Source organism: Phasianus colchicus, chromosome 5 (genome assembly GCF_987193195.1).
Source record: "Phasianus colchicus chromosome 5, bPhaCol1.hap1.1, whole genome shotgun sequence".
NCBI lineage: Eukaryota > Metazoa > Chordata > Aves > Galliformes > Phasianidae > Phasianus > Phasianus colchicus.
The window spans coordinates 26,036,335-26,056,874 of NC_143440.1; the positions used below are offsets into that span (position 1 = coordinate 26,036,335).

Here is a 20,540-nt window from a genome sequence, read left to right on the forward strand (position 1 = left end):
TCTCTTGCAAAAAAAAAAACAAAACAAAACAAAAAAACAACCAAAACCCAAAGAAGTAACTATTCTCTACTCCTCTACTCCAGACTGAGCTGAGTTGGATAGCTGTATATTCTCTCACTCGCTGAATAGTAGTTCTGTTAGCTTTTGCTTTCCTCATTATTTCTGTATCCTTATTTGCTAATTCATAAAGACGCTTTTTGTGGCTAAGGTGAGCCTTTCCAACTAAGCATTTGGGGAAGGTAAGGAAGATGTTAACAAGCAGTAAAGTGTCCAAGCCAGTGACATTCAGCAAAGCTGTTTTGTTTCATTTTAGCCATAGAATTATAGAATCACACACAATGTTCTCCCTGCTTAAAAAAAAATATATATATATATATATATATATATATATATATAAAAAAGGCAGAAGGGTTGATTTATTGCAAAGCAACAAGATGGCTGGCTAGCTAATTTCAAGCTTATCTGTAAGGACAGTGAGGGGGCAAGGGGGTGGAAAAAGCTCATGGAGAGCTCCTGAGAGAGCTGAATACTGAATACAGCTTTATTGTGGAAATGAATAGAACACTGACATTCTGATTTCTAAAATTCTGCAGAAACTTCAGTAGCAGTCAAAAAAAAGTATCAAGTCATTCTACTTTCCTTCTATTTTCATCTCCCTAAAATACTCTTTAATTCATAGCCGTTGAAGATCCATTGTAAGTAACAATTATTAATGTTTTTTTCAGAACCCTTAAGACATGGATGAATGCTAGAAAAGTCTGTATCTAATGTGAAACTTTACTTTTTTAATAAACGTCATTACTTTTTTTTCTTCTTAACATCTTGCTGCATTGATACTGATAATTGCTTCCTGCAGTGGGATTGAAGTTAAATTCTGTGGACCCAACAATGAGCATTGACTTGAAATACTTGGGTGTGCAACTTCCTCTCTCCTACTCAAATTATTCTTTGTGGAGCTATCCAGGAACAAACCCCAATTCTCCAGGTGAGTAGAACATGACTCTGCTGAGACTGAAAGTATTACGTTGTATTGTCAGTGATCAGAGGGATTTGGGACTTGATGCTGTTCAGAGGTAGTGTTCTTTTTCATTAGGACAGTAATATTAAACTTTCTGAAAGCAGTGAAAACAGAAAAGTCCATAATCAAAATACTTCAAAGAGCATTTCGTTTTCTATTTTATTGTATTATTATTATTATTATTATTTTTACAAAACTGTCAATGAAATGTGCTTGTAAATTATTATTTCTTGTATTAATTTTTTTGGTATCCAAACAAAAGCATTTTTCATTAAAATGTGACTGATTCTACTACTGGCAAATACTGGTTTTTAACAGTGAACATGTTTGCTAAACAAAGCACAGGATGGTTAATTCCAGTGTCTCTGTTTTGCTTTGGTATTCTGACTGCTGTTTTCTCCCTGTACTGTTTCTGGAACTGGTAAGGAGGCAGACCTTGTGTCTCAGACCTGTCTACACCACAAAAGAGGCAGATCCAATTCAGAACATCCTAGTCCAGCTCTGTCTCAAGGGCAATTACTTCTAGCCTAGCCTAGCAATATATAAAACAGCTACAAAGGACCCTGTTAGTTTATCTACATTACACTTTAGCACTTGGAGATGATGGATTGAATGACAGAACTGTCACATGTATCTCTGAAAAGAAATAAACAGTTCACTAGGACATTTGTAACAATCAATTTTGATTTATAAACTGAGGCTAGCTTTCTTCTTTTCCAGATACTGGATTTCCTTTTGTTTCCAGAACAGGAAAGACAAATGATTTCAGAAAGATCAAAGGCTGGCGAGGGAAACTTCATGGTGCTTCTAGAAATGAAGGTAGAAAAAACAGAACGAGATTAAAACAAAAGAGATGAGTGCAGATATTTGTAAGATCTTTGTCTTAACCTTGGAGATATGTTGCAATTCAGTTATAGTGTGTATTTTAATGATTTGTTTTGAGACTCTCTTGAATATTGCTACTACTTCCATGAGCAGCCAAGAATGAGCACTTACGAGGGGAAAAAAAAAAAACACCTGAAAATGATAGGATGAACAGAATCAACAACAAAATATATTCTGTTTTACACATAAGATTTCAGTGAAAATCAAAGTTGTAATAGTTCTGTTTTTGTTCATCAGTTTTGGTTTAAGCTGGGGAGCAGTATAGTAAGTCCAGAATTCTGTTGCTCTAGAGACTTTGAAGTGATTTTCTTTTATATTGGATGTATTTTTAACTCCAGTTAGGTGAGTACTTCTACATATTCAGCTACTGTGCCCTGCCTCAGAAAGAAATGAGTATTTAGCAGTTTGCCAAGTCTTTTTTGGAAATTAGGTAAAATATTTCTGTTGTACTCTCTGCACTTGAATACTGCATTGTGTTGGGTTATTACAGATTTATTCTGCTGCTGCCAGGTACATGGTAGGATACATGTTTAGGACAAACAAAAGGAAGCTGCACAGAAACACTCACTGTTGAAGACTTCCTCTTTTTGTGAATGAATATACTTTCCTCAAAAGTACTATGTACTGCTTAATTGCAGTAAGATTTAAATATATATATATATAAGATAAAGCCTGTCAGTGTGCTTTCCCAGGGGCCAGTTAAAATGCTCTTCATTTATTTAGGTGGCAGTTCAGAAGGTTCCTTGAAGAATCGCTCAGCATTCTGTAGTGACAAGCTGGATGAATACCTGGAAAATGAAGGAAAGCTGATGGAAACAAGTATGGGATTCTCTTCTAGCACGCCCACTTCCCCTGTGGTGTATCAGCTTCCCACCAAGAGCACTAGCTATGTGCGAACACTAGACAGTGTTTTGAAGAAGCAATCCACTGTAATTCCATCCACATCTTACACGTTCAAGCCTGCTTCTCTGTCATCTACCTCTAGGAAGGCAAGGACTCAAAACAGACAGACATCTTCAAACAATAGAGGAAGATCATCCTACAAGCCTATACTGCCTTCACCTTTTCCTGCCAAGCAGAAACAGAACTGTTCAGCATCAGTGGAAAAGGCTGCTAAGTCTCTCTCAAGTAGCTGTTTGACCAACCAAGCAGATGGTTTCCTGATGCCAAATCTGGATGAAAGCATACTACCAAAACAAATAAGTTTGCGCCACACACCACAACAGCAACAAGCAGCTCGTCCACCAGGTTTGTCTAAATCTCAAGTAAAGCTAATGGACTTGGAAGACTGTGCTCTCTGGGATGGCAAACCACGAACCTACATTACAGAAGAACGAGCAGATATCTCCCTGGCTACCCTGCTTACAGCTCAGGTAGATAGCAATATTTTTCTTTCTTTCAGTACTGTTGCTTCTTCAATTATCTATACTTACTGAAGCTGCCTTTAGATGCAGAAAATAAGACTGAAGCTGCTAATGAGCATCACAAAACATGTTCTTCCTTTGTGTTGTAGCCTTTATATTGGAAGTTCAGAACTGCTGTCTTAACAGCATGTGGAAATACTAATTGTATTAATAACGTGTTGATAGGAATCATTAATTATGAATTATCTCAATTTCCCTTAAAAGTTCTAATTGATACATTTCCTTAGTCTTGGACACTTCTTTTTTTTCAGTAGGGCTAACTGAAAAAAAAACCCAGGAACAAAACAAAAACCGTGATGTTGCTTTCATGTCAGATGATAAACTTCTGCTTTCTTCGCAGCCCACTTCTTAAAGAGGCTGTTCAGCTGTCTCAAATTGTGTCTCAGAATATTAAAATGTAAACTCTCCTCTATTGTATTTTTTCCATACATGTGACAAATTTTTGTAGATAACCAGACCATGTAGTAGGAGGGAGTTATAATTCTGAATGAACTTGGAATAGCAATTTCACATTTGCTTGATTTCACTTTGCTAAAATTTTAAGTGTTTACTTACTATCTAAAACTTTTCCAGGCTTCTCTCAAAAACAAACCTATCCATAAAATAATACGGCGACGAGCACCTCCTTGCAATAATGATTTCTGTCGACTGGGTTGTATATGTGCCAGTCTAGCACTGGAAAAACGTCAGCCTACCCATTGCCGCAGGCCAGACTGTATGTTTGGGTGTACTTGCCTGAAGAGAAAAGTACTGGTGGTGAAGGGTGGATCAAAACATAAGAAAATACTGAAAAAGGCTGTGCGTGGAAATCTTGTGTTGTATGGATCACAAGAAGAACAGCAAGAGGATGAAGATGTGGAAGAAGAGGGTGTGGGAGAAGAAGATGAGATGAAGCATAAAGAGAAGAAGAAAAGAAAAAAGGTGGAATACAGTGAGTATTGCTGGGTAAAAAGCAATTTCTTCAACTTCTCTGAAATCAGTTGTCTTGCCAGGAAATTTTTTTAGGTTCTAGTAGGGATCCCATTACTAAATCCAGAAATGGGAATGAGCTCTGAGAGACCTCTGCAACACTTATCTTGGTGTGATTACCTGCCAGTCAGTTACACCTTCTCCCTTTTAGTAACTCTTACCTATCACAGGCTTTTTTGCATTATTCAGTCGTTTATCTTGCTCAAATAACTAGTTTCTTTTTGGTAATTTTAACTCTCTCTGAACCCTCTAAATATCTTCAGAGACTAAGTATATGAAATAATTACTGCTATAGCTGTTGGTAATCTTTACTGTCTACTACTCTTTCTTTCCCTCTTACCAAGCAAGTATCTGGAGCTTTATTTTCAGTTCCTGTATATAACTATATTTCATTGACTTTGGTGGAAATAGTGTAGAGTAGTTTTAGACGTGTCCTAAGCTATGTTCAGAAATATGACAGAAATTGGCTATGAACTTACAGCTTTGTTCTAGTAGTAATTTTATCAACGGTAAAAAATGATGCTATCTGGTGTTCCACTGGAGTAAATAAGTTTTTATGTGTAGCTGTGTTATAAAGTATGTTTTTTAGATGTTTGAAATTTGTGTTTGCTGTCTTTTAAGATCCCCAGCTTTGTAGTGGCTTTTTAATCTGCTATCTTAGCACAGCTAGGAAACGGTGATTAGCATAGAAGCTTTCTCATTTTCATTTCCTGCATTTGTGGACAAATCCCTGGTGGCTTCTCACTAGAATCTGAGACAAGAAAAGATACCAGTATTATCTTCTTAATTCCGTATGAATTTGTTACTGGTATATGGCTAGACTTTAGACTCAAACTAAAATTTCTATTACTGCCATGCTACAGTAGTTTTCACTTGTATAAATTACTGGGCTTTTAAAATTTATTACTGTTTTTTTTTTTTTTTTTTTCCAGCTATCTGTGATTCAGAGCCAGAAAAGCCTCTTAGGAATTGTCCATTGTGGGTAAAAGTAGAAGGTGAAATAGATCCAGAGCCTATTTACATTCCAACACCATCTGTTATTGAGCCAATTAAATCTACAGTCCTGCCTAACCCAGAAGTCGTCCTTTCTAGTAAACACAGATCTTCCAGTGGAGCGAAAACAGGCAGAGTATATACTCCTAAACCCAACCCCGTGGTAAGATATGGGATATGTTAATTCTTTTTTTAAGCTGAAAATTAGAGCAAACACTGCCAAAAACTGCTGTGTATTTTGGATAAAATGGGACGATAGGCATGTTGATAAACTAGGATGAATTGACACATACATGTGTCTCTTTAACTATGTTAGTCTTCTGTTGAGAATTTACTGTAGCAGTGAGAAAGGTGGTAATGGTTTGCTGATGACCTCTTAAATAACGCAGTAATATATGCTGTTGATGGGTAAAATGATTACTTGTCCTGTAGTGTTTGGAGAAGTTACTATCTGAAGGATGTAGCCTTGTTAATAACTTACTTGTGAAAAAAGTCTGAATAGTGACAGAGAGGATCACTGTGGTTGTAGAAGCTTTTGTGTTCTTGTTTGTGGCTTCACTGCCAGTGTTGTGGGAGTCTGTCTTTGCCTCTCCTCTTCCCTCACCTCTATCTAACACAAGCAGTAGCAGTCATAAAGGAAGAATAGTAGTGAGGTTGAGTCTAGTTAGGTTTAAAGAAGAAAATATGTTAGAGGTGCTGCTTAATATATATCAGATAATTAAATGATGAATGACGCTTCAGGACTTCTTTCTCTCTTGAGAAGAGAATTTAAACAGGTAGGTTTTTTTCCTGTTTTTCTTCCTCTGTCTAATTTGGGAGCGATCTGTAGACTGAGCTGTGATATTACAGAGTGGCTTGGATTGGAAGGGAGATTGGTAGATCATTTAGTTCCAGCCCCTCTGCCATTAATGGGTTGCTACCAGCTAGATCAGATTGTCCAGGGCCCCATCCAACCTAGCTTTGAACACCTCCATAGGTGGGGCAAGAAGAAAGATTCAACTTTAAATACTAAAGCTTTCTTTTGATATTTTCTACTATAGCATTAATATTAAATTCTTCTAGAAAGCAAAACTATCTTATAAATCTAGTGCGCATCCAGAATGGAGAGGTTGTATTTTTTTGTGTAGATTCGAGAGGAGGACAAGGATCCTGTCTACTTGTATTTTGAAAGTATGATGACTTGTGCAAGGGTTCGAGCATATGAGCCTGGGAAGGAGGAAAAAAAGCAACAAAAAGACCAAAAGGATTCACAGAGCTCTTTTGTAAAGGTAAGAATTTACACTGTGTCCAGCACATATACTGCAACAGGGAGAAATAGTGGAAATGGGAAGAAAATTTTTCCTCAGGAACTTCTACATAACATGGGGGCTTGGCTTTTATTTGATGGTGATGTAGCGACAGAGCCCAAATCAGCATGCAGTGATGGTCTATGTTCCTTGTTACTGTGATATGAATTGTCTTGTTTGTGGAAATTCCTGGCTGCAAAACTCATTATTGCATGAGTCTTAAAATTGCTGTTAGAAGAATGAATGTTTTACTGCTGTCAAAGTTAAAATGCTTTCTATGGTTATGGATGATAGCATGATGGACTAGTGTATTTTGTGATGTGATTTTATTGTGGAAGAGGATACACAAGGATAATATTTTGTACACGTTTTTTTTCTTCCCACAGATGTATGAACAAGGACTTCCGTCTTCAAAGAAGGAATCTTCGAAGAAAGAATTATCTAAAAAAGAGTCTTCTAAGAAAGAATCTTGTAAGAAAGAAACCAGTGAGATAAACAAAGACCCTGAAAAATGCGGAGGTAAGAACTGAATCTTGAGTGTAATTGAGTGTGTTGATAGTTTTTGGCTTAAAAAAAAGGAACTATTGATGAAACGAGTGCATTTGCTGTGGGAGTTTCTACAATTGCCAATAAAAATCTTATGATGTGCTTGCAGTTTCCTGTTTTCTTAATCAGTTGTGTGTCATGTGGGAGATACAGCAGGCTAACTACCAAGTACTTACCATCGTTCCAAGGTTGAAATGATTGGTGTGACAGTAGCTCATTCAGAGTAAAAGATTGTATTTTACAGCAGACTTGTATTTAAGTATGGTAATTAGATACATAATAAGGAATGGAAATCAGGGTTCCCTCCCTACTCTCATTACTTTTTAATTACTAAAGAATTAATAAGTTTACAAGTGGTGTTGTGAATCCTAGACCCTCGTGTTCTCCACTTAGAACTGTATGGGTCAAAGAAGTGCCTCTACTTTGTACGGAGCTGTTTGATGTTGAATTATTTTAGTTCAAGTTGAAAGGTTGAATTGAGTTTTTGCAGTACATTATGTATGAATATGGCTTTGAGTTTGTAACTTATAAAGAGGGAGGTTAGGCATCTTTGTCTCTTTCTGTTTGAAATGGCCCAAATCATGTTGCAGTCCTTAAAATGAGACGTACTCAAGGCATTGTGTCATCCACTAATGAAATACGGCTGCCTTTTTTGAGCTGATTTTTTTTTTTTTCCACTGTTTAATGTATACAACAGCAGTCTGTGTTTAAGGATCGGAATGGAAAATAATACGACTAGTTGAAAATACTGATGAATTGGTAGGTCAAAATTAAAATGACCAGGACACAGGGCTCAACATCCTTACAGTTTTGCAAAAAGTGACGTTGGATCTCCAGTGACAGCAAAAGGTCGTGCTTCTGTTAAACATCTTCCACAAAAAACAGTTCTGCTAGTGTCTTGTTTGTCAAAAATAGCATTATAGGACACTGGTCCTTTTCTGACTCCAAGAGAAAAGTGCCATCTCTGGAATAATCAGTGATGCTTTCCATTGCATATTGATGTTGCTTGGAGATGTTACATCCACACACTGAAACAGTCCAGCTTTGTTTAGCTTGTGAGATGCAACGGGATACAACCTGAGATGGTATGGCTACAGAGAATTAACTGTGAGAAACAGTTACCTTAGTTTTGCATTTTTGCTTGCTTGTGAAGCTCTGCAAGGGGAAGTGATGTTTTGAACAGTTCTTTTTACTTGCCCTGCAGCTGAGACAAGGGTGGAGGTGGGCAGAATAAAACTGTTTGAATATCCAGGTGATTAAAATGCCATAGTATTGCAGAAACCTATTTCAATTCTTTCTCAGAGAAAAGTTCGTGGTCTTCCCATAGTGAGGGGGACTCTTCCTCCGCCTCCTGTGTTCATCCCACCACTCCATGTGCACCAACCAAACTTATCGAGATTATCTCTGACTGCAGCTGGAATGAAGATTGCAATAAGATATTGACCATCCTATCACAGCACATCAACAGTAACATGCCACAGTGCCTCAAAGTGGGTAGCCTCATTATTGAATTGGCTTCGGAACACAAGGCTCAGGATGCAAACAACCCTCCTGTTTACTCGTCCAGAGTGAAAATTTCAGTGCCATCCTACCAGGACAGTGATGAGAAGCCTGAGTCACCTGACTTGGAGACTCCCGATAGTGGAGTGCCGTCATGCAAAAAAGCAGAAAATGTAAAGTTCTTTCAGGCTTACACATTGGACAAGCTACGGGAGAAGTTGCATGGGGGCAAAGGCTTGCCTTTTTATGCAGGAATTTCTCCTGCAGGAAAGCTGGTTGTCTACAAGCGCAAAGCTAATATGAGCCACTCAGGCTTGATTCAGGTGGGTCCCTCTGCCTTTACTGTGGAGATTAGATTCATCCAGTATCCTAGAACCCCTTAAAGAGGAGAACAAACACTCTTTTAATTTGTCTACCTAGTCTTTTGACTGTCCAGACAAGATTTCTTCATATCCAGTGACATTTCTGCCTCTCTAACCTTGTCCCTTTTAACAGGAAATCTGATTCCAAGTCTGAAGTCTGGTGATTTAGATTGGTCTTTTGGCCTTTTAGGTCTTGGTGGCCCAAGTGCAGAATCTTTCTCAAGATCTTGGAGCTTTTGAAAACTCTCTGCAGATGCATTTGGCAGATAACACTTCTGAATAAGTGGCTGTCAGAAGCCACAGAAAGAATAATTTCAGAGGAGGTGTGTACACTGGGACAAAACTTTAAAAGGATGCTGTAAACTTTAAATTGCTTTTTATTCAGTTTGCTAGTCTTGACTAATAGCTTGTTGTCTTCTGCGTGTATGTTAGTGATGAAGAGACTTCATAAAATTCAGAGCGTGTCATTTCTCTGCAGTCTCGTGCTGCCAACTTGTTAGGAATTGCTGGAAGGAGCTATAGGGCTAGGATCTCTTCTTTTCCAAGGATATTTTGTGGTTGTAGTAACACCACTTGCTCTGGAGGTATATGAATTAGAAAATAAGAATTGAGTTCATTTGCATAATGCTTTGTAGATGCATTGCCCTCACAAGGAGAAGCTCGCAGAAGGAGCAACTTAGGGGCAGGTTCCTGTTTTAAAGAGTAAAGGCCTTTTTCATTACGGTGTGTTAAAATAAGTGGCTTTTAGAGGTTATTACCAAACAGCCTGGAAGTAAAATGCAGTACTACCAACCAAATTAGTATGAAATTTCCTGTTGACCACTAGGCTTACTGCCTGATATCCAGAAAAGTCTGTTTCTTCTCTCAGTTACAACTGCAGCTCTGAATGTGAAGTTAGTCAATTAGTGATACAGTATAGACAAGAAAAGAAAGCTGACAAAGCTTTTGCAAACTCCTTACAGTTTTGTCCCGATGTATATGTGTGTGTTCTTTCTTCTGTAATGCTAGGTGACGACAGGGTAGAGAATTTTATCAAAAATCGTCCTCATATTTGGAAAACCACTCTTAACTCAGGACTGCAGTGTAAGTAGGAGAGGAAAAACGTGTGCTAGCTTCCCTCTACTTAATTTCAGTGATTTCTCATGTTCCTTTGGACTCTGTGGTTCTGTGTGAGAGTCTTGAGTAGCATCTAATATCTGTATTACAAAGATAAAACAGAGTTGCCTGAAGTTACTCTGAGCAGTAGGAAAATTAGGAGTTCCCAGTCTGAATTGTAATGTGGGTCTTTGTTTTTGTTTTTTGAAAAGGACGCTTGGAAGTCCTGTGGAATGAAACACCTCTCCAGAGGTGGTGAATTAGCATTCTTTTCACAAAATTTCCCTTTTCCACTTTTTTCAGGTTAATGATAAAAGGTATCCTCAGGCCAAACTGCTTTTGGGACAGATGGGGGCATTACATCCTGCCAGTCGGCTAGCTGCTTATGTCACAGGCAGGCTGCGACCCACAGTACTTGATATCTCAACCCTCAGTACTGTGATCTCCAAGGTAGCATCCAATGCTTCTGGGACACCATCAGTCCAGGTGCCCACAACATCAGCTCCCAAAACTACATCTTCCATCAGCACTACTTCAAACCCCAGTGTGACGACTCTGAAAGCTCTTATCCCACCACTGAGACAGATAGGTAGGTTGGAACTTATTACTGTATTTTAAATTGCGTGAAGGTAAAATAAAAAGCAAAGTGTACAGCATTGCTGTTGATTTCTTTGCAACAGTGCCTGCTGCCTTTGGCTGACTTGCCAACTAAGCTGCCTCTGCAATAAATAACCTCACTAAAGCAGAAAGTTTTATTTTGACTTCAGAATAAGACTAGAGGTGTTGACTTGACTTTTAGTTATTTTACTAACAATACTAGAGCATATTTTCAAGAAGCAAGGAAGAAGGGATACAGATACCCATCGAGCTTCAATTTTTGTTTTGAGAGTTTTCTTACTATGATTTTTTGATTGCTTCTCATCAAGCATTGAAATTAAAATGAGGGTTTAAAGTGCGAAAGGATTGCTCCGAGCTGTAGTTCCTCAAAGTTTGTTTTTCTGATGATGTTGCACTTAGAATTGGAACTCGTGTGACCAGCAAAGCTGCATGAAGCAGCGCAATGAAATACAAGACGTCTGGATTAGCAAAAGAACAGGTGTGCAGCCGATAACTACGCTGGCCTGCAGTCTCATTGGATTTCACAAGCTAAACAGGGTTGGACTTAGTCAGCACTCTTGAAGTTTTTTTTTCTTTATTTTGTCAGTTTTTTCTTTTTCTTTTTTTTTTTAATGGAGGGAATATCAGGAAAAGCATTTGGTACTTGTATCTAAGTTGGTACTGAAGTGCTTACCCAGCATGGCAAGAGATGAATTTGCTTTTAAATACCATGTTTAGCATGATTTTAAGCAACAACAGCAAAAAACAACGAAAAGAAATCTAGTTCCCAGCCATACATTTCCCCCATCTTCACTAAATATCTGAAGAAGTTTTGCAAGAGAAAAGGATGTTACCTGTGTCCTGGCAAAATGTTAACTTTGGTGAATTGCTCTGTTTCCTTCTGCCTAAATTTTCCTTGCATTGTAAATAGTTGTGTTGTTTTTCTCTTCCTGTGATAAAACCACTTGTGTCATGTGTTTATGCACTATTAAAAAGGTGGCTGCATTTCATTGATGGGTGAAGCGATCATTGCATATATGCTTAAGTTGGGCTTGCGCAATGATCTTTGCATTGTTGTACTGTGTATCTAGGTTCTGTTTCTCCTCTGTAAGCATCTGGAGTGATACAGATATGGTATTCTGATTCTTGGAGAACAGGGGATGAAGGGAAGCTTCCCAGTAGTGATTTCTTCCTGTTGGTCGAATTTGTCCCATCCTCAGCTGCACAAATGTCACTGCAATGAGGAGGCAGGACAAAACTCTCTTCCTCCTTTCACTGTGGCTGTTTAACACTTATATACAGTCAGAAAATCAAGAAGCAGTGAAAAGAGAAAGATGGGAAAAAACTACTACGGGAAGAATTTGAGATTTAGAACGTAGTTTGAGCCTGTTATTGCACCTAGCCATTCGTTTCCTTGTACTGAAATTAAAATTATATATTCATAGTTTCGTGATAAAGAACATAACACCTCAAGACCTAATTTTTTTGTATGACCAGGAGGAAATGCAATAGAATACATGCATATTTCTAATATGTAAATCATATTCAGGACTACCGTGAAGGTTTCAGGTTAATTACAGGGTGTTCTTTAAGTGAATGGAGACCCAAATTCATGATGAAATGACAATTGTTGTGCCTGAAGAACAGCAAAGAGAAGTCTATTAAAATTTTGACCTGCAAGTTTTTATTTGCAGCTGCTCGACCCTCACCTGGTGGTGTGTTCACAAAATTTGTGATGAACAAAGTTGGAGCTCTGCAGCAGAAGATTCCTTCAGTGAGCACATGCCAGCCTCTGTCAGGGCCACAGAAGTTCAGTATCAATCCTACACCGATAATGGTTGTCACCCCTGTGGTTCCCACAACTCTGTCTCCAGCTCACTGCACTATCTCTCCTGGGGTCACTACAGCCACCACCACTTTTCCTGTTACTGTAGAAAGTACCAGTGTGGCACCATCTACTGTGTCTGCTCCTAGCCAAACAAGAGCTAATGAACCTGCCTCCTCTCCTCCTGCAATTACAGTCACAGGTGCTTCTGCAACACCTGGTGCCAACACTTGTACCACTTCCTCATCTGCCACTCCTACCACCACCGTCAGCGTAACAAAAGCAACTGTGGTTGCTGCTCCAGTACCAACTCTGTCACTCCCTACTGTAGTAACAGCACCAACAATTACTTGTCCTGTTATCACAACATCCCCTTCTACAGTTGTACTAACAACTGCAGTGGCTACGTCTGTGGTGACCACACCAGCTTCCTCTGTCAGCTCTGTTCCGATTATATTATCAGGAGTGAAGTCAGCTCCTTCAATAGCTCCTAAAAGAGGTAAGACTTGTCTCCTTCAGCATATTGTTGCAAATGCTCACTTTTCTTTCCTCGTTCATTGTTGGGACACTGTATGCAATTGCAGAACCCAATTTAAGTATTGACTCACTTGTCTCACTGTTATTTCCAAAATGGAATAAGAAATGTAGTTTCTTAAGTGGCTTGTTTTATTCCAACCTAGCCTAAACTACTAGAGAAGGGGAAAAAAAAAAAAGTAGTTATCTGGTCAGTATCTGCTACGAAATGAGCTTGAAATCTCCTGTTGCTTCTTGGCTTGTAGAAATGTGTAGCACAGTTACTGCTGTGATTGCTACGATTTCACCATTGTTGGGAATTGAAGAAGTAGGTATGGAATTACCTTTTCACTGTTACTTGAGGATTTTCTAAGTCGTGGTTGAGAACTAGACACACATCTAAAGATCCAGTTGTTTCTAAAACATCTGTGCTAGATTTAACAATAGTCCCTGATTTATAGGATGTTTTCTTAACCTGATTTTATGTAACTTTTGAAAATATTTTAGAAGATGCTACTCCACAAGCACAAGCTCTAAATAAGACTCCTCCAAAGGTATCTCCTGGAACAGAGAAACGTGTAGGACCGCGCCTGTTATTGATTCCGGTGCCTCAGACATCCCCTGCTTTGCGACCATTAAACAATGTGCAGCTTCCTCAGAAACAGAGAATGATTCTTCAGCCTCTCAGGAGCCCTGGTGGGGTGAACCTGTTCAGGCATCCTAATGGACAGATAATTCAGCTTGTCCCACTGCAACATTTTCGAGCTCCAGGTGCCCAGCCCAGTGCCCAGCCTAATGTGCAGCAGCCAGTGACGTTCCGCAATCCAGGTACAAAGTCCAAGGTTTCTTTCTTGGCTGACTGGTGTGTTACTTAGGTTTGTCACACCATATTACTATCTGTGATACTTATTTATCGTACTGAAAGTAATATAGCAGGATGTGAGTAAAGACTGTTAAGTCTAGTTACCTGGAAGTAATGCAACTTCAGCCCATCTAAGATGCAGAAAGTGAATTTAACAGTTAAATTACCAACATTTGGGAGTTTTTCCATAGTAGGTAAAAGGGTCCATGTGTGTGATAAAGGAGCTGTAGCCACTGTATTATCACTTGAAGAGCTGATGATCTCCTAATTCAGAAATCATACTTGCTGGAGATCCTTTTAAAGGGAACAAGCTGTTAACTGTGTCTTGTTGGACTGAAGTTCTTTTCTGGTCTGAGGACTTGGCCTGTTACCGGAGAAACTTGCTGCCAATGGTCTTATTTTTCTTGTTTTAAAAGGTGTTTTGAGTATCTAATCAAATGCATTGATGGGTTTGTTAAGTTGGAAAAGATTGTGGTATAATCACGCGATTTTGTCATATTTTTTCTCTGTGGAAGTTTTTACTGAGAGGGGAAAAAAAAAGGTTAAACATTTGTCTTTTACTTAAGAGAAATTCCCATTTCTCTGTTTTCTGTAAGTGGGAAAGAATAAAATGGAAAGAATCTCAGCTAAATACAGCTTTCTTCAATAAAAAAAAAATGATGCTAGAGCTTACCGTTATGTCTGTTAATTCCAGAGTGACCACCTCATTATTTTTTTGAAGGGGGTGTTCTGTATTGAACAGTTTACTTTATGCAGCATCCACTTTTTCACTGAGAAATTGTTATGATGCTGGTTACATTGTGATCCATGAGAATGCTGGCTGCCTCTGGTACAGGATCAAATGCTAAAAGGAAATCATACGGGCAAGTATAAGCTGATTTTTTTTCTTTTCTTCCCAGGATCTGTTGTAGGAATTCGGTTGCCTACACCTGCTAAGCCTCCTGAGCCAGCTATATCTCCTGCTTCCTCTGTGTCTTCCACTCCTCCTGTCACAAATTCAACTGTAAAAACTTCAGGACCCAAGTCATCCTCTACATCCACTCCAGCTACTCAAGCATCTTCTCTTCCTCCTACAGTAACAAGTTATGTGTCACAAGCAGGCACTCTGACTCTGAAGATCTCACCTCCTGCTGCTACTAATGTGACAAATCAAACCACCACTGAATCAAAAATAACTGGCAACTCAGGTGTTCCGCCATCTTCAAATGCTAATGTCTTACCTTTACAATCTGGTAGTTTTGCTTTACTTCAGCTCCCAGGACAGAAGACTGTACCAAATTCCATTCTTCACCATTTTGCATCTCTTCAGATGAAGAAGGACTCCAAGAAGATAACCCAGAAAGATGACTCAGGTGCTGCTCAGCAAACAGAAACAGAGAAGGATTTGCACTCAGAGGAGAGTGAAGTTGCAGAGTCTGAGGTCGCAGTGTCAGGTGGCAAACAAGAAGAAAAGGAGGTGTTAGTAAACCAGTCAAATGATGTTGAAGAATCAGTGTCTGGAGCAGTCACACCTGTTGAAAGTTCCACTGCTTTACAGGCATTTGAGAAAGATTCAAAGGTACTTGAGGGTCCTGGTGATGATGGCCCCTCTCTTCAGAACGATGTTTCCACAGATGTTATATCTTCTGACCATTCATACATCAGTGAAAAGCCAAATGATGAGGAAAATGAAGCAGTCACAGATGAGAAAGAGGATTCTGTCTGTTCTGAAAATGTAGGGGCTGTTTCAACTAACTCTGAAACAGTTTGTGAATCATTAGAACATTCTCTAGTTGCTCCTCTGAATGATGCACATCCACAGGGTCTCAAGGATCAAGAGACTGTACAGTTGAAGAATCATGAAAAAGAACAAATACATGCTGAATGGGAAGATAAACCAGTTAAAGAGCAAGAGGGTGAAGTGCAGGCACATATGAAAGAGAATAACAGAGCAAGTTCAGGGCAGTCATGGAGACAGCAAGAGCAAGATATGCAGCTGGAGAACAAAAAGGAACAGACAGGAACTGAACTGCCTCAGAACAAAAAAGAGTTCCAGGATGGTCCTGTGCAGCTGACAGTGGAAAAAAAGGAGTGCAAAGCCTCTGCAGAAGCAGAAAGCTTAAGAGAGAAAAAAACAAGCAAGTCTGAAATAAGTTCTCCAAAAGAGCAATATAATGCTTTGGTAATAAGTAAGCAGGTAATAAGTACTGAGGAAGGCAAAACCGACATGGCCACTTGGGAAAGCAGTAAAAACAAAGAACAAAGTGCTGTTGATTCTCAGGAGGAAATCAAAACAGTTGAAGATACTGTAATACCTGCTAACAGTTCTTGGAGCAAAATATCCAGCATTGCGCCTGTTTCAGAAAACAAAAGTGAAGGAGCTAACAAAGCTGACAGATCTGATATAAGTGACTTCATGATACCTGAACAGAAGGCACAGGAACCCAGGCATCACAAAATGAGTTCTACACCTACTACTGATACAACTGATTATATGGAAGAGGAAGATGATGATGATGATGATGATGAAGATGAAAAAACTGATGATTCTGCTGATGAGATGCTGGATGGTGCTTCTGATTTCTCAAGTGAAGAGGAAATAGATGTTGAAAAAGTGGTAAGTATTTAACTGTTTGTGAAGGAACTTTTTTTAATTGACCAACTATCATGTCTGAACCCCTCAATTTGAAAGAAACAGTATAATTATGTTCTAGGCTTCAGTTTCTTTAGAAATCTTAGATATGGCTTCCTAGTGAAAATGTTTCTGACTTCTTTCCTGTCATTTTTTTTTTTAATGGGTAGCATGTAAGTGGCCTTTTAGATTCTGTTTCTCAGTGTGAGTTACATTGAAACAGCTATTGTGGAACTGTTGCATGTGATGTTGCTACTATATTGACTCAAGCAATTTGGTTCTGCCTAATAGGACCTAGGATTCTGAAATGTAGTAACCAGTCTGGTGTTGCTCATATTTTCAGCTGTTTCCTTTTACTCAGCTTTCATAGTTCTTATTAGTTAACTTTTGATTCTGGAAGGAACGCTCAAATTGTTCCTTGAATTCCTCTTGAAGTTTAGTAATAAATTCAGGTAGCACTGAAAGCTGTCATTCTGTGTTCAATAGAAAAGAAACTGGCTACAGAAGCCAAAGAATAAGGGAAGTGATATGGTTTATATCTGTAAGATATGTATGATATTTTAATGCTAGTAGAGTTTCTGACTGATTTCATTCAGAAGCTGGAACAATCATACATGTAACTACTTCATGTATTTTTGGTGTATCAGAAATAGTGCACTGTTAGTTAAAAAAATACAGAGTTGGGTTTTTCTGATCGGTGTAAACAGACCTAAGAAATTTGCCTTTTTGGGGGATGGGATAAAAGCAGAAAGAGGTAAAAGGGGAGAAGAATTGAAGAGTAAATGAATTAAAATATGGTAGACTATATTAGTGGTTTCAGAATGTGAAGTTCCAGGTATGTAATTCCAATTATGTAAAATTCTTTTATCCCTTCTCTATTCATGTCTACTATTGAAAACCAAATTAGACTTCTTCCTCTTGTAATGATACCCAGACTAACTCAGTTGAGCCAGCAACCACAGCTTTTGAAGAACGTATTTTACTAAATAAAAAAATAGACAAACCAATTTGGTATACCAGCTCACAATTTTCAGGTGTGATAGTAGCATCCCAGCTGCATGAAGATGATGAAAATGAGAGCATCTATGATCTTTGGAAGCTCTTCCAATTTGCAGAACTGAGCTGTTGCTGTCTTGTGTTGAGTGGGGTGGTGACAGTTTGACGGTTCTGTATCTTCAGCAGGGTTATCGTCAAGTTTAGAGAACTGCATAGTTACCAGTTGCCCAATAAACCTTTCAGACAAAGTAGTCTTAAAAATCTGTTTGTTTACCAACAGATAATAAATACAATGTCTTGGTCACAGAGTAGCCTGCTGCCAGGATTGATGTTTTAAAGATCTGGTTTTCTTCTGTCCTCTGAAAGAATGATAAAACTAATTATCAGAGATCCTAAGAAAAATTTGTTTTGGATGAAGTGCATTTTGCATGTTTTGGAAGTGATCAGTACAGTTCAGGGAACCATATAAGATATTTTCTAAGTATTTACTATAAGTTTATACAAACTTGATTAAACTAGCTTTAGTTCTGGAGCAGCAAGGCTGGACATTGAGATCTTGAAGAGAAATTTTAAAACCAGTTCAGAATTTGGGTGAATTCTTGGTGTGTCAGTGTGTGCTGCCTGCAGGTTGAGTTAACATATCAAATGCCTACCGAAGAATTCAGTTTAAATCTAGATAAGTAAGTCTGTAGTCTTTTGCACTGGGGGCTTGTTGGTAAGAATATATTTTTCTCAATAAAACTTGAAGCAGCCAGGAAAAGTGGTTTGGGAGAATTGCAGTTAAGCATTTTTATTTATTTATTTACTTATTACTACTGATGAGATCTTCAGTAGATCAGCAGAATGAGGAAAGTACTTCTTGATTGACCATTCCCTTTCCTGTGCTCCTGAGATGTGCTGGTTATGGTTGTTTCTTACTTCATGAGGAAACAAATTCCTTTGCTAAGAATGAGCTGATATTTATCAGTAGTGGCCTGAAAACACAGAACAAAAGTAGGAGTATGAAAGTGGGTTAGTGTTAAGCCTTTTGCATTTCTCTGTGTAGCATTGCTTCTAAGATTATTCTGCCTGAAAGACCTCAGAAGAGTTGGAGCTGCTCAACTCATATGAGTTACACTCAAGCTTTGTGATTAATATGATTTGAAGATTGGGAAGCTTAGAGAAGATTTCTAAAGAGTGGTTTACAGATCTGAACAAACATCTTCCTCAAGAGAAAATGGTGCTAGTTAAAGTGGCATTCCCGTAGCAGTGAGTTGTTTTAAGTTTATGCTAGTTCTGAAGGTTGGGAAGACCTAGTATTGAGCACGTGCTGGGAGCAGTAGTCCTTTGTGAAGGACTGCAGATACCTGAGTCCAGTCCTTGTTAATGAGCAGACAAGTTTTTCAAGGTATTTTTATTGCTCCTCAGGGAGGAATGTACAGGGTAGTAATTTTGTTTCAAGAGAGAAGTATACTTAAAATACAGTTATCCAAGGTAGAAATCCAGGCTTTTAAATTGGAGACCTTCAGTCTGTTCAGGAAAAAAAAAAAAAAAAATTGCTGTAATACTCCCCTAGCAAGAAGTTACTTATTCAAAAGCATTCTTACCATTGTAGTGAACTTCTTTATTTTAGTTTACCAATCCTTGTCAGGAAATTCTGGACAGCTGTGTTGTAGCAGATGTTTCTTCTTTGGTTTCAGCTTATGCCTCCTCCCCATAATAAGTTTTACTGGGGAAAAGAGAGAATGCAGTCATGAAAAAGAGAACACAAAAACTCTTAGCAGAAGCAGGTTGTTCAGCAAACCTTTTGAGTAGTTGAGAATTCTTAGTTATATTGCAGAGCTTCAGACGGTGCCTCAAACAACAGCAAGAATATGCTTCACATAGACCATTTGCATTCTTATTGGGATAGTGCTTACAAGACAGGCTGCATTGTTATTGTCTGTCAGACTGGCTGAAATCAGTTTATATGAACAGGTAACAGCATGAATTTTATCTGTTTTAGCTGTTAGAAATACAGAAGCAAAATGTGCATGCATCTCCACTAATACTTCTGTTTCGTGAAAATACTGACTGATCTGTTGCTACTGTTTGGAATCTAGGCTGATTTGGAATTCAGGAAGTAGTGCTAAAAAAAAAAATCCCAGAAAACTTCAGTGAGATTCAGGATGATTGCTACTTACCTGTATTTTAGCTGTCACTGTTTTTTTTGTTTTATTTTTGTTTTTTAGTAGGTTTCCCTATGAGGTTTGCACTGCAGTAGTGACTTTCTTGCTCCTAATTTTGCACGTTGATTCCTGTCAGCTTGTTGCCTTGTGCTAGCTCTCTGCACTTAAGAAACTCCTGTAGACTTCTCTGCTCAACAAAAAGATAAGCTCCTTAAGCTGGTACCTCTGCCCTTTTTTATCTTGAACTGCATCAAAAGAAGCCTAGGGGTGATGATCCTCTGGGGTTTGGTGGTATGCATAAAACCTTTTAAGTATATCACTGTAAGCAAACTAATCAATATCAGGACTATTTTTTTTTTAACAACTTCTGTGCAGTGGTCTGAGACGTGATGTTAAACTCCTGTTGTCCGAGGCATTACATTAAACGGCTGCTTGGCCTGAATGTCACAAATCATGTCTGAATTGTGGTTGTTGGTTTAAGCAAAGACTGTCAGGAGTTGTTCTGATAGTTTAATGCAATGGATAATAGACTCCTATAGTCTTGTTTAATTTGCTAGTATTAAAGTAGCCTCTCATTGCCAGTCAAGGTATTTTATTCAGAATATTGTAGTAACTTAGTGGTTTTTAAAACTGACAAACCATTACAAATGATTGTAGCACTGTAGGTTTAATAAGCTCAAGTGATATGCCTTTGGATGATCTGAGGTTTAGCAAATTCTAAGGTATCCAGAGCTTTTGATACAGACGTGTCACGTGTGAGAACCGCAGACACTGTAGAATACCAGGCAGATCCAGAAATGAAGGGTTTCCTTGGGTAATTTCTAAGGACATCTGTTATGTACCTTCCTTCTTATCAGTGTCACAGAAGACCCGCTGCCATTAGGCAATTTGCTATTCAGGAACCAGCAAGA

At 38.5% G+C, this 20,540-nt stretch overlaps 1 protein-coding gene across 10 annotated transcripts in view; it reads left to right on the forward strand.

The window, feature by feature from the left end:
* MGA (MAX dimerization protein MGA) overlaps positions 1-20,540 on the forward strand; it is a 68,840-nt gene that overhangs the window by 21,406 nt on the left and 26,894 nt on the right. For 9 of the 10 annotated variants that reach the window (XM_031593530.2, XM_090141004.1, XM_031593534.2 and 6 more), the window contains exons 6-17: positions 857-985; positions 1,739-1,837; positions 2,627-3,276; positions 3,901-4,258; positions 5,229-5,452; positions 6,417-6,557; positions 6,962-7,094; positions 8,424-8,944; positions 10,382-10,667; positions 12,370-12,999; positions 13,521-13,841; positions 14,775-16,471. In XM_031593530.2, coding sequence (XP_031449390.2) covers positions 857-985; positions 1,739-1,837; positions 2,627-3,276; positions 3,901-4,258; positions 5,229-5,452; positions 6,417-6,557; positions 6,962-7,094; positions 8,424-8,944; positions 10,382-10,667; positions 12,370-12,999; positions 13,521-13,841; positions 14,775-16,471 — 5,189 coding nt within the window. The remainder of the gene's footprint in view (positions 1-856; positions 986-1,738; positions 1,838-2,626; positions 3,277-3,900; positions 4,259-5,228; positions 5,453-6,416; positions 6,558-6,961; positions 7,095-8,423; positions 8,945-10,381; positions 10,668-12,369; positions 13,000-13,520; positions 13,842-14,774; positions 16,472-20,540) is intronic. The other variant, XM_031593535.2, reaches the window with a different exon arrangement.